The 13766-nt window shown below is 43.6% G+C and overlaps 3 protein-coding genes across 6 annotated transcripts; 2 read left to right on the top strand and 1 right to left on the bottom strand.

Moving 5' to 3' along the window:
* Window positions 1-6292: 6292 nt before the first annotated feature.
* RB195_022666 (uncharacterized protein) lies at window positions 6293-6841 on the top strand (the record flags this gene model as incomplete). Of its 2 annotated transcripts, none has more annotated exons than XM_064209850.1 (1): window positions 6293-6841. In XM_064209850.1, the coding sequence occupies one exon, from the start codon at window positions 6293-6295 to the stop codon at window positions 6839-6841; it is 549 nt and encodes a 182-aa protein (XP_064065731.1). The 2 variants fall into 2 exon arrangements, with proteins under 2 accessions (XP_064065731.1, XP_064065732.1); XM_064209851.1 differs by having other exon boundaries at window positions 6299-6841.
* Window positions 6842-8224: 1383 nt separating this feature from the next.
* RB195_022665 (uncharacterized protein) lies at window positions 8225-10465 on the bottom strand (the record flags this gene model as incomplete). Of its 2 annotated transcripts, XM_064209849.1 has the most annotated exons (8): window positions 8225-8230; window positions 8891-8996; window positions 9056-9083; window positions 9163-9199; window positions 9275-9369; window positions 9435-9575; window positions 10162-10273; window positions 10334-10465. In XM_064209849.1, 8 exons carry the CDS (start codon window positions 10463-10465, stop codon window positions 8225-8227), a joined length of 657 nt encoding a protein of 218 aa, XP_064065729.1. The 2 variants fall into 2 exon arrangements, with proteins under 2 accessions (XP_064065729.1, XP_064065730.1); XM_064209848.1 differs by lacking the exon at window positions 8225-8230 and having other exon boundaries at window positions 8907-8996; window positions 9056-9199; window positions 10355-10465.
* Window positions 10466-10581: 116 nt separating this feature from the next.
* RB195_022664 (uncharacterized protein) lies at window positions 10582-13542 on the top strand (the record flags this gene model as incomplete). Of its 2 annotated transcripts, XM_064209847.1 has the most annotated exons (3): window positions 10582-10685; window positions 10742-10976; window positions 11050-13542. In XM_064209847.1, 3 exons carry the CDS (start codon window positions 10582-10584, stop codon window positions 13540-13542), a joined length of 2832 nt encoding a protein of 943 aa, XP_064065728.1. The 2 variants fall into 2 exon arrangements, with proteins under 2 accessions (XP_064065728.1, XP_064065727.1); XM_064209846.1 differs by lacking the exon at window positions 10742-10976 and having other exon boundaries at window positions 10582-10614; window positions 10993-13542.
* Window positions 13543-13766: the final 224 nt, after the last annotated feature.

Below are 13766 nucleotides of genomic sequence, written 5' to 3'. Positions count from 1 at the left end.
ATCATCTCACTCCTAGAAACTCTAAAATTTCAAACTGTATTGTTTCGAAGGGGATACTTTATGCAATAGTGAACTCGTTGCCCTTGAATGCAATTTTTGCAAAAGTTTTCACCCGAAGCCAACTTCGGTTTTACAGCGTGAAATGAACCCTCGGAAAACAGGGGTTTTCCTACCATACTAAAAGGATAATCTCATTGTAAATGTCATATCCTAATCCATGACAGACTTCTTCTTTCTAGATATGCACTGTTTTCACTTTTTTTTTTAGCTCTTTTTGAAGTATAATTTCCTTTAGACAGTGTGGAAAAAGAGAGATTTACTTATTATGGAAAAGGTTGAATCAAGCCTTCTAGCGAAAGTGGTACGATAAACCGCGGCGTTGCAGGAAGGTGGGGTTGAAATGCAAAGAAGGGAAAAAGTTTGTGGGCGATGTGAGTAGACACAGACCAAAAAAATCGTTTGCCAACACCTTTTAGCAGAAAGAGATAATTCAGTTATCACACAAGCAGCTTCAAATTGGACTGACGGGCAAGGATAATTTCTAGACACCTGGTGTCCAACGCTTTGTTCAATTCGCATACGAACATGAAGATCAAATTGATGAATGCAAAAACATCGTTTTTAAAAACGAAAATGAATTTGACTATAATCGGCCATACAGGGTGGCTTATTACTTCGTCATGTGAAAAATTTCGAAGATATTTTTGAAAGAGGGACTTTGGCGATGATCTGAGGTACCTTCTCGGCGCGTAGGAAGACAAAGATGGACTTTACCAATTATTAAAAAATGTTAAGTGATCATTCTCTACCATTCTCCCAAAACCAAAACAATCCATGTTTAACTCGCTACGCATAAAAATGTTCACTACCTTCAGAATTCGACCCATCTTTCCAGCAATCGCACAGTGGAAAAATTAGATGAAGATTTTTCCAATAATAAGCCTTCTTCCTTCGGTTTTCTAAACAATAGAGGCGAAAAAGTAGATATATAATATATGTTGTTATTATTATAGGTGCAACCACGTAATTGCAAGCAGAGCTTAGGCTACTGAAGAACTACTAACTAGACCAGGTTTTTATAACAGAATAAATCTCTGAAAAAAGTATAAAAGCAACACTTTCTTGCAGTGTTTCAGTAGCAGAATAAAAGATTTGGTTGCAAGACGGTACGTCTTGAAATCTTACATTAAACTAGAGCTGAAGTACTTGCAAAATATACTCATCGCAAATGTTTTGAAACTGCTAAATTTTGGTAATGGTGGCACAATAATCGGGTCAAAACGACCTATAGCTCATTGTATTCGCGTAAGCGGTTGCGTTGGAAGAGGTGCTCTGGAGATGTTAGGATCAAGGGGACCCCTGCCTGCACCACTCATCGCTGCAGTTTTCGGCCCCAAATGCTAACTCCATAGTACTGCTTCGGACACTATCGTTCACACAACTGCGCCGAGTTTCATGTCGTTTTGACCCGACTATACCAATACTTTCGGAATAATACTGCATGGAGTGATAAAGTGCAGCTGGCTCTCCGCGTTGCATCAGCTGCGTCGTATTCGCTTCAGCACCCCAAATATGCAGCTACAGCCTATGTACCAGCCAAGTTGATTACATGAAACACATTTCGTGCGTGTGGCGATTTCAACCATGGAACGCTGAAGGTGAAGTCGGTCTGAACAGTAAGCGTTATCGGGTTGAGAAAAAAATGTTCCTTCACAGCTTGTGAGGTCTGCATGTTTCTTAGCTTAGACCCAGCAGTTTCTGCGAACGTTCGAAGAAGAGCTAGAGTGCTGTGCAAGCTTTCCAACCCCAGCGTAAAAGGGTGCAAATCTTCAAAGCAGACATCCTCTGTTACGACATCGGCGAGCAATCTTTTTTACGACCTGATGCCCACCTTTCCACCTCCAATCGTACCAGTGACGGATTAGACCTAGCAATCACCATACTTTTCAGAAAAGCGCTTTAACCTTAGCGCCAGTGGAACAGATATTGTGCTCGAAGGACTTGCTGTGCTGAGGTCGGGATTCAGCAATGCAGTGATGGGAGTGCTCACCGCAATCCTCCAGCATCCGACATCACATCTACCGACATGTACTATACGGTGCAGTTTCAGGAACTGGATGCCGCCACTCGAGAAACACAACCGTGTCGGGTCCCCCTTGTTGAACAGCAATGACCACTTCCCGGGAACTTGAGAAGCACAATGGACCAGGGAAAGACAGAAGGGAACTCTCACGCAACAGCCACCCTTTTTTTAGGTTAGAGCCTCACAGGTGCGCTCACAAGCGAATTGAAATCTGTAATTTATATTGAGTAAACTTTCTAAATTCCTTCAAATATTCATAGTTTAGCAACTATACGTTATTCTGTAGTCAATTATTTACTTAATTCTTTCCCAACTGAAGCTGTGAATTTAAATAATTTAATTCACATGTTTCGGTCACTTGGTTGCTCACTTACTCATCATAGCTTAATTCAAACAAACCTTGGTAATCCATGATACGACAGAATTAAACAGGTGGGATGGTACGGTCATTAAAGCAAAGCGCCGCACCTGCTTTGAAGATTTTCAAAACTTCGAACAAAGAATTTTTTATATTGTTCTATGCCTGAAACTAAATATAATATTTTGTAATTTACGTAATTCAATTGATATGAGTTACTGCAATATTTTGTAATACATATAAATATGTAATTAGGTTTGTCCTCGTTATTATATTATCGTTCATTCACTACTTCCTCCCCACTCCCCGCACACTTCCTTACGACCCCCGATGAAGAAACCTCATCACACGCTTGACCCTGATTGGGGATCGCTTGAGGTTTGTGAGCGCGTGTAAGGCCTGTGCACTAGCCTACTGGGGCAAGTTAATGTATTAAAGGCATCACCTCACGAATCTGGGGTGGTGCTGTTTCAGGAGGGTTATGCCTATACGGGGTCGTAGATTATGGGAAGGAGGGTGATTCCGTCCATTTCTTTCTAATTGCCGTAAAAAATGGCCCGAAAGATGCGGCGCGTGCACAGGGCTGGCGCGCTCCAATCGAACCCGTTGTAGAAAACAGCGCTCCGGAAAGCCCGAAGCCGCATTTTCCGGGCCGTTTCTAGTGCAATTAGGAAGAAATGGGCGGAATCACCCTTTTCCCCACAATCTACGGCCCCGTATAGGCATAACCCACCTGAAACTAGCACCACCCCAGATTTGAGTGACGATGCACTTAAGCCAGTAAGTTTATCGTATCTGGAGAACCTCCATGCCAAATTTCTTGAGCTCGTTTATTGGTGCCGATCTTTGCTATCTTCGACGGCAAAACACCTCTTCCGCTTCCCGGTGCTTGTCCTATGTCCAAAATATTAGCATCCATAAGTAAGAAATTATTTCAGTGGCAACAAAAAAACTACTTCGCTCGCATTCAATTTTATCTTTAACCGACTATCTATTCTTCGCCGTTATCCAGGACCTTTTGCTATCTCGGTGGTACAATTTCAATCCCCTGTTCGTAATATTTCGTTTAATTTGAATGAAAGTATGACTCTAGGCGAGCTCGCACCTCATCGAGATTTTTGAAATGTTTATTCCTTGGGTACTGTTTCATCGATCGGATAAAAGGATAAAATAAAGTGCACGGCATTGATCAATCTCTGTGGGGATGCGCCTACGCATTCGACTTCAACTCAGAATTGATTTGAGGTTTATGGACGCGCGTGCAGCCCTACAATGACTTGCAGGCCGATGTGCCAAGTCAGTGTTTTTATCCTCCCCGACAAGTCTGGTACCAATTTATCGACCCAGGAGGGATGAAAGGGTTGGTTTGAACTAGGGCGGATTCAAACCTCCGATCGATTGTAACCACAGCGGAACCTCTTACCGACTGCGCTACACCCCTCCCCCCATCGATCGGAATAAATGAAGATCAGATGGAGCGATGTCTGAAGAAAATGGGGGATTTAGTAGAACCTTCCAGTTTAGCTGCCTTATCTTTTCCTGAGTTGTTCTTGCTGAGTGCAGCCTAGTATTATCGTACTGCAATAGATGTGGAAACCGTATACCCTGCCTATAAACCCTCCCAACTTCTTGAAGGCGTCTCTGAACTGTCAACCGAGTAGTATGAAGAATGTTCGCAATTTCCTGAATAATCGGCTTGGGATCAGTTTCCACCAGTGATTTTGAAGCGGCATTATCGAACTCGACAGAGCATCCACTTTGATCACTAGCAGGGAAGTCAAAATCCCACTTGAAAGTTTTCTAAACCAGCGTTGGCACTCATTGACTTTCATTTTGTCTCCGCACGCATCACATATTTTCTTTATTGCAACCGTCGCATTAATACCCGATAAAAGATAAAACAGCATGCAGTAAACTAAATGTTCTTGATTGATGTTCGTTGATACCGACTGCACTACGCACGCCCCACGAGTTCCCCCTCCCCTCCTAAACCTATTACAGTCGCATTTTCAAAAAGAATAATTCCTTGAATCCTCATATTCACTCATTCTACTTTATTCCAAATCAATTCAAGTTGTTCTGGCACGCACTTTCAAATTCACATCATTTGTGGTAGTATCATTTCTTTTAAAATTTCATTGTCGTGAAACGTTGAATTGTAAGTTTGAAAGTTGACGCATTTGCGTCGTTTTCGAGAGAAAGCAGCAAATTGTGTTCTACGTGATGTGAATATCGCGAAAGTATCGCCCTTACACTGCCCAACTGTGGCAGCTCTCGCCGTGCAGCACGAATAGAGAGAGTTACACGCCAGCGCTAGCATCGAGTTACGCTGAAAACGAAGTCGAAACCTATATGGGCCTAGAAAACTTTTAGAGAAAATAGTACCTACTACAGAGTTATTGTTGGTGATTTTAACGCCAAAATCAGAAGAAAGCCTAAAGAACTTTACAACGGGAATTACTGCCTGCAAAAGAATGACCGGGGAGAGGAATTTTCCGAGTTTATCATGGCGGCTAAGATCATCCTTGAAAACTTGAGTTTACAGAATCCCTCTTCTCTACGTTGGATGTGAGAATCGCTGGTGTAGAGCGTCGCAGTGATATTGACCACATAATCGTCAGTAAAAGATTTTGCCTGGTTTCGCTCTAGAGAAGAATTTCGTTAACACGGAAATGAGAGAAAGCAGCAAAGTACACGGAGAGAATTTCCAGGACCAGCATCACCTGGAATCTCTTCATTTCACTAGTAGGCCTCTGGGAGGATACCACAATGGACAACATCGACAAGGAATATGATCGGCTCGTAGAACTTTTCACGACTGTACGAATAAACCAAAGAATTTTAACCAACTCAGTAACCTGTCACCGATAACAATTGAGCTAAACCGCTAGCGAGGAGTTGAGCCAGCTGCAAGCAACTACGAAGTCACGATCACAAGGCCTTTTGGGAGATCGATAAAAAAACGTCTCAAAAGGAGTAGAACAGTAGTTTTGGCTGAAGCAGCAGAGGAGGGCAGGAGCACCCTCACCCTCCACAAAAAAAATAGCACAAGGACCTAGATGATACAATTAGTGTTGAGAAAGGGAATGGAGAAGTTAATTCACGACTTCCACTCAGATCTCTTCGACAGCCATGTCCACTTGCTGCCTCACCATCTGAGGGATATGTCATCAGTATTTGACACACAATGCTGTTACTGCAAGGATAACTAACTAAAACATAACATTATTATAAGTACCGAAACGCAGTCAGAATATTGCATAAACGCTCGTTGCTTTCAATAGAGTGTGCATTAGTGTCAATTACAAGGCTAACAAGAAACATGCGCGAGTGTGAAGACACGCAGAAACAAGTGAGCAAGAGGTACGCGCTAAACTTGACTTGCGCTTGCCGCAGGGTGTATCGTGAATAAGGCTTATCTTTTTCGCGCGACTTATCCTTTCTCTTTATCTTCTAAAAATGGTCGTCTTTCTCATACTCTAGAGGGATGGAATTTACAGGTCCATCGAGGGATACTAACTTTAACAAAAAGGTTTCATGATTTCTACTATTAAGAACTCATTTACATTTCTATTTTTCTCTTCTTGCCTTTAATTCTACTATAGTCGTTTTATCTTTCAAAGAAGATTCTGAATTCTTGAAGCCGGATGTTCACATATTCTATTTGATTCCATATTAATTCATTCAGGCAGTCATGACACATCCCGGGATTTCGACGAAACATGTAGATGCTTCGGTCTTCAGCTGAATCTGCAGAAGACGATGTCAATGCGTAACGGAAGGGTCTCGGATGCCCCATTCGCGCTCAAAGGAGCAACAAATGCACCAGCTACGTTTGTCTTGGTCGGGAAATGAACATGATGAACCGGTTGACCTCCAAGCTGAGCAGGAGGAGACGAGTGGCTTGGATAGCGTATAAGACCATCGTGGATGTAGTGAAGAAGACCAGGAACACCCAGTTCCGTGCTCACCTGTTCAACACCATCGTACTTCCTGCTTTGACCTATGCTTCGGAAACCTGGGCATTTCGCAAGCGGGAAGAAAACGCGGTGAACGTCATTGAACGCGCGATTGAAAGAGTGATGCTAGGAGTATCCCGCCTCACACAAGTGAGAGACGGGATTCGAAGTTCTCTCCTACGTCAACGATCGAAGATCAGAGATGCCGCCGCGTTTGCCAAAGAAAGTAAAATAAAGTGGATCGGACACGTGATGCGCTTTAACGAGAACCGTTGGACGAGAGCCGTGAGCAACTGGGTCCCGCTACATGCACGTGATGGCCCTGCCGCCCTGTCTAGACTTCTGCGATATCTCTGTGTGCCTTTTGCTGCATTGCAGGAAACACGCATGAGAGATCGGTCGATTGCGCTCTTGAATATAGTTGAGTCAACGACAGCATAAATTGGTTCTAATAAATACAATAATAATAATCTGAACAAAACTGCTCTTCGGCTGGAAAAATTGAAGTTCTTCTGCTAAGGAGTATTCTCCTCCAGCATCCTCGCGACAGTTCTTCGGTTGCTGCTGACTCTATATATTGAATATTTTATGTGTTTCGAAAAAGAAAATGCCAAAGAACAAATGGCAACTGAGAAAATCGGTAGCTGACAGAAGCGAAGAATCGCCAAGCAGAAGAAGAAGCAAATGTGCTGAAATCTTTTGAAATAATGAAAATGTCAACAAAAGTTTTGTTTTGAAAAACACGACAAAAAATAGTTAGATGCGTGAGTCGAATTAGAGAAAACGTCGAAAAACAAGGTGAAAAATCAACTTTTTGTTACTACAATATGAATATGAATATGGAACGACGCAGATTCGACACCCCACTGATACAAATTTTTGCAAAAAGAAAAACTAGAAACTTGAAACTTCTTTGAGAAGACGAAGTATTTAATAGTACGCAGTGTTCAGCAGTTTATAAAAGTAGATTCAACGAAATTTAACCAAAAACGTTCAGATTCTGAGCACACTGTTAAGTCTGGAAAGTCGCAAATAACTTCCTCATAAGAGGATAGGAAAAAATACTTTAGGTAGTTTTTCAGAGGAGAAGGTTTGCACTACAAAACAGTCGTATCGCTGCTTTTTCAACCTCCTAGTTTTCTAGAATTTAGACGAGAGAGAAGTTGAAATTTTTCGGTTTTTTTTTGGACTTTTCCAATCTAAATTTTTAGAGAACCATATCGTCAGAAAAGGAAAAACTTTGCGCAAAGTTGTATGGAGTTCCGATACGAACTCTATGCGGGGTTGTGGATTGCGAGATCAGGGACGTTCCCGCACATCTTTCCCCAATCATTGTAAAAAAAAAGCGTGAAAGACTCCATTTTCAAGAAGACGATTTCAGTTGCAACGTTTCATATTTGTACATGCCCCGCATCCAGGTGAGCACCGGTGGAAAGCCACTGAGTTCTCCTCGACTGCCTACTCAAACTTATGAAAAAAACGCTCAGGAGACCAGAATATATGCATAAAGGACAGAACGGTTCCCACACCGTTTTTTGGGATTAGGGAGAGATGAGCGGAGCCAACCCTGATTGCGCAGTCTACAACACCATCTATAGGTTTTGTTATGGATTCTCTAACCACGTCAGTTTTGTCGTATGCTGGCTTAAATTCACTTATAAACTAATGAAAACTAGTTAAAATTGAATTCTTCTTCTTACAAGAGAAGTTTTCATCTCGTTCGCAAAAACTTGCCCAAGTGGGTGTTGAACCTGCATCGTTCCATTGCTACATTGTCAATACGTTATACATTTTCAAACAAAATGTTGGGGCTTCCATATTGTCCTACGCCTGAAACTAAATATTATATTTTGTAATTTATGCAATCATTTGGTATTATTTGTTGCAATATTTTATAATGTATGTAATTATTTAATTCTAAATAATACTTCGTCCTGGTTATCACATTATCCTTCTTCACTACCGCCCACCGCACACTCCCTTACGACCCCTTCCTTCGCAAACCCCCTTCATTTACGACCCGTGAGTTGAAAATACCATCACGCGCTTGACCCTGGAACTAGCTTTAACAGAAAAACGACAGTAAAGTGGTCAGTCTACGATTTCCTCATTCTTATTAATTTTCCGCTGCTTTTATCTTTTATTTCCTCATTTCATATCTCACGTTCTTCTTTAAATCATTTCTCTTCGTATAAACCCAACAAGGTGATGCAATTCGGTATTGCGAGTTACAGCAAATTCTCTACTGTTCAGAGGAACCAAGCCCAATATGGAATATGTTTTTTACTAGGTAGTCATTCAATATGCACTCTTAAAAACACTTCAATGCATCATCAGTCTTCTTCCAAATTTAATTTATCCAAATATTTACTTAATTTCCAAATTTAACGTAATTTTTCATCAGTTTAATTTTAACCTAGCCATCAAACTGGTAAATTATACTGAAAAATGTAAAAAACTAGCAGTTTACGATTGTGAATAAAAACATACCTGTGGTCTCCAAACTTCATCTTCCCTTCCCGAAAACACGCGGAAGTATACGCATTGCAAAGTCTTCTTCACGGGAGCGATGTGGCATGTGAAACGCGCAGTTGCTCTAAATATGTTGTCAGTGACATGAGTGCTTTGATGCTCAATTTTGTTTTTGTCATCCACCGTAGTTCCGCTTCGATCAATTGTGCTCCTGGAGGATGAATTTCGACCGATCACCAGTAGAGTATACGGTGTGGATAGAAATAAAGAGACAACATATAACAGTGAACCAGCGGTGGCTATGTGGAATGAGTAACCGCGATGTTTCTAAAAGAAGACTGTCTACCATCACATAAGATCGGCACAACTATTATATGTATAAACGCTCTTCTCAGAACGAACTTCGTAAACTCCGCTTACGGAAACGTGATGAAAACGGTACTCTACCATATATGAGAAGACGGCAAATGCTATTGTACTACCAGTGCATATAAAAGCTGAAATTCATTGTAGACGTTACAAATTTGCTAATTTCAAACAATCTTAAAAGTACTAGAAATACCAGCAAGGCATGCGAAGCCTAAGAACAATATTTGCGGGACTCTTTCCAATGTGGAGGTGTGAGAAAAGCAGTACGAAATGAGAGATAACAAGGCACAGAGTTGGCCCAGAGCAAAAACATGCAGTAAACTTCGTTGCCACGCTGAAACAGTGAGGCAATTCGAATTAATGTTAAAACAGCAGTAAGACAAAAGCTGGTCCTATTTTTTGACGGACACTCCCTTGTTGTTTTAATTGTAGCACATTCATAGATTTTTATACTCATTCATGTCTCTCTTCTTTTGCGTACTTTACCATTACGAACCTGCTTGCTTTCAAAAGTATAATCCACGTTTAAAGGCATCACCCCACGAATCTGAGGTGGTGCAAATTTCAAATGGAGTATATTTATAATGGATAGAAAATTATGGAGAAGAGGGTGATTCCGTCCATTTCTTCCTAATTGCCGTAAAAAACGGTCCGGAAGATTCGGCGCCGCACAAGGCTGGCGCGCTCCAGTCGAACTCCTTGTGGAAAATAGTGCACCAGAACGCCCGAAGCCGTATCTTCCGGGCCGTTTTTTACGGCAATTACGAAGAAATGGACGGAATCACCCCCTCTCCATAATCTATTATCCCGTATACAAATACTCCAACTAAAATCTGCACCACCTCAGATTCGTGGAGTGATGCCTTTAAGATCGAAGCTAGTCTAGCGTGACAACATCCCTACCTCCCAAATTTGCTAACCCATGTTAAGAAAAGGTCGGCAGTAACTATTCCAGTTTTTAGGTATGAAGCTGAACGTAACCGACAGCAAACTAAGACTAAAAGACTGATTTGTTTTCTCATACTTCACACCCTTTAATGTTGGCGCACAATCTTATTGTTCAACTTAGCATTTTTCAACTAGTAAAAGTACCGCTCCTCTACAACGGTTTACCGCCTCATAGTGGCGTGGAGGTGACACTGGGCGTCGAACTGCGATGCACAGCGGAGGTTCGTCCTCCGGCAAGGTCTCCCAAGCTGAGAAGGAGTCCGACACATCCGACATTCCGACTTTTCGGAATCGGAAGCCTAGCTAAGAGTAAACCACTGCTAACATTCATCACCGTCTTGGCAAAATGTCGCAAGGTGGTTCCCTGATCCATATAGGTTGAGCGACGACCTATGATAAAAGCTAAGCTCATCAAGGCAGCATTAGTTAGTTTGGGGAAAAATCCACTACTGCGCTACTCTAGCATACTCACTGCCTCAGTACCTCGCATACTGGGGTGCCGTGTTAGTCGTCAGACGGTGCGGCAATCGGCTAGAGACGATCAAATTTCAGGTTGCTCAGGACGTCAATTCTGGACCAAGGCGACACATGCACGACTCGCCATGGAGACTGTCTCAGACTGTGTACTTACAACGCGAGAACAGTTTCCACAGACGCTGACCTGCATGCCCTTCTCGGAGCTGCAGAGCGTATCAAATTTCACGTGATTGTTCTGCAGGAAACCAAGTGCAGAAGGAGTGACGTACGACAGATGAATGACGGTACACTCGTCATTCGTGGAGAGAAGGTTCCGTGAAATGTAGGCGGTGTTGGTTTTTTTTGTGCACCTATCTGTCGTCCGTCTTGACGATTCTCACGAGATCCTGTCACCTCGTCTGGCCATTCTTCGTCTTCGCCCTCTGCGCCAAAAATCCATCAGTATCATCAACTGCTACTCACCAACATCAGCAGCTGATGAGTCCGAATTGGACGCGTTTTACGAGGAGCTGGAGGAAGTAATCTGCAACGAGAAGTCGTACAAATTCGTTGTCGGAGACTTCAACGCAAAACTAGGAAAGCCCACAGAAGAGGAATACAGGATTGGAAGATTTGGGCTGGGGGACCGGAATGAAAATGGCAATCGTCTCGCCGGGCTGTTGTCCGCCGCTCGTCTCTCTCATGGGAACTCTCTTTTCATGAAAAAAGATCATCGTCGGTGGACACGGGAATCGCCCAATGGCGCGACTCGTGGGGAGATCGACCACATATTCATCAACCGGAGGTGGTGTCTACTTGACTTCTCAGTAGTACCATCCTTTTGTAGTGGTTCTGATCACCGTCTCCTTCGTGCGAAAATACGACTTAGCCACACGATGGAAAAGAACATCTGCTATCGGCAACGAAGGAGGAAAGAAGTCGTCTACGACGATTGTGTACTCGAGGACTCCTTGTCCCGAGGTGACTGGCACATCGAGGAGGAGGAATTGTTGGAAAGAAGCAATACTTTGAGGCTTGATCCGAATGCATCGCACATTGAGCGGTTAGTAGCAAGCACTAGCTGCAGAAAGGCGCTGCAGGAGGATCTTTTGAAGTACAGGCAGAAGAAGATTCTCGAAGCAGCACAAATAAGAAGGAGTCTAAAGAAGTGCCGCAGGGATCTCCGCGAATATAATATTCCGCTAGCAACCTTGCTGAGCGAAGACGGGACCCGCACGTCTTCTCGTCGTGAGATGGAAATCATTACGGAGAGGTTCTACTCGAACCTTTTCCGTTCATCAACTCCCGTGTCAAGCCCAATCATCCCCACTGGCGAAGCTCCACCACGGATTCTCTCTTCGGAAGTACGAGTCGCTACCAAGAGCATGAAACCTGGCACAGCCCCCGGACCTGATTTTATATCTGCAGACTTTCTTTGGGCTGGTGGCCATCCGCTTCATGTAATCTTAGCAGCACACATGACATCCTACCTTCAGAAAGAAAGGATCCCAGACCAGTGGAAGACCTTGCGAATCGTTCTTATCCATAAGAAAGGTGAGCGAGAGGACCTTCGGAACTACCGTCCGATATGCTTGCTGAGCGTGTTATACAAAGTATTCACCAAGATCATCCTCACGCGCATATCTAGGACGCTGGATGAAGCCCAGCCTCAAGAACAAGCTGGATTCCGCCAGGGGTTCAGCTGCTTGGACCACATCCAGACCGTGTCGAGGGTCATAGAGGTTTGCCGGGAATACCGCCTGCCCCTTGTTCTAACCTTCGTCGACTATGAGAAAGCCTTTGACAGCGTAGAAACGAATGCAATACTGTCAGCGCTGGTCGATCAAGGTGTGGACGCGTCGTATGTGAGGACATTAGCCCATTGTTACGATCGATGCACGACTAGGATACAGCTTTTCCACCGCCCTCTCACCATACCCATTGGAAAGAGAGTACGACAAGGCGATACTATATCGCCGAGGCTGTTCACGGCTGCATTGCAATGGATAATGAAATCACTATCCTGGGAAGAAAGGGGCATACGCGTTTATGGAAGATTTCTTTCGAACCTTCGTTTCGCGGACGACATCGTTCTCTTTTCGAGCAGTACCAGTGAAGCAGAAACGATGCTCAACGAATTGAACGAAACAGGGAAGAGAATGCGACTACGAATAAACAGAAAAAAGACACAGTTCATGAAGAACGCCTACTGCGAGGACAAAGGAGTACAACTTGAAGGTTCCCAAATCGTGGAAACTTCGTCATACGTATACCTGGGACGTTCTATGAACATGGAAAACGAATTGAAGGAAGAACTGAATAGAAGAATGAGAGCAGCATGGGCAGCATTCGCAGCCGTCAGGGAAGCTACGGACCAACTGACGGACCAAGATCTTCGTGCCCATCTGTTCGACTCGACAGTCCTTCCAGCGCTCTGTTACGCAGCGGAGACGTGGACAGATACCGCGGCCACGTCTAGGAAGCTACTTACTACCCACAGAGCCCTTGAGAGATGTCTCCTGAAGTTTAACCGGCGCACACAACATCTTGCCGGTCTTCATAGCTCCGACTTAAGAGGAATGTCCCGTCTTCGCGACCCAGCGGAATATGTATCGAAAGCAAAACATGAATGGGTCGGTCACATCATGAGAAGAATCGACGATAGATGGATTAAAAGAACGCTAGAGTGGATCCCAAGGGACGCTAAACGCCCCCGAGGGAGACCGCCAACGAGATGGGGTGACGTGTTCGCTGCACGGATGGACCAGCTGAGAGCTCAGCTGGATACGGCTCAAGGACCTCGTCAACGTCACTTACGAAGCTTGAGAACATCTTGGATGACAATGGCGAGGGAACAAAACGAGTGGAAGAGATGCTGGGGTCCGCACGTCCAGTGAAGATGGGCCATCTAAGTATCTAAGTAAGTAAGTAAGTATCTAATAGTACCGCTAGGTTAAAGAACTTTCAATTTTCTTTCTAACTCTCTTTAGATTTTCGAACAATTAATACTGAAGTGTACTTCGTTTCTCGAATCTCAGATTTTCTTCACTTCGAAAGAAAAGATCAAGTTTCCTGTTCTCTTGAGCAGCCTCGTTGTCGACCATCGTCCAGGAAGTTTTTA

This window comes from Necator americanus, chromosome X, assembly GCF_031761385.1.
Source record: "Necator americanus strain Aroian chromosome X, whole genome shotgun sequence".
Taxonomy (NCBI): domain Eukaryota; kingdom Metazoa; phylum Nematoda; class Chromadorea; order Rhabditida; family Ancylostomatidae; genus Necator; species Necator americanus.
The sequence above is the reverse complement of the archived record's forward strand: the minus strand, read 5'-3'. Positions and strand labels throughout refer to the sequence as shown.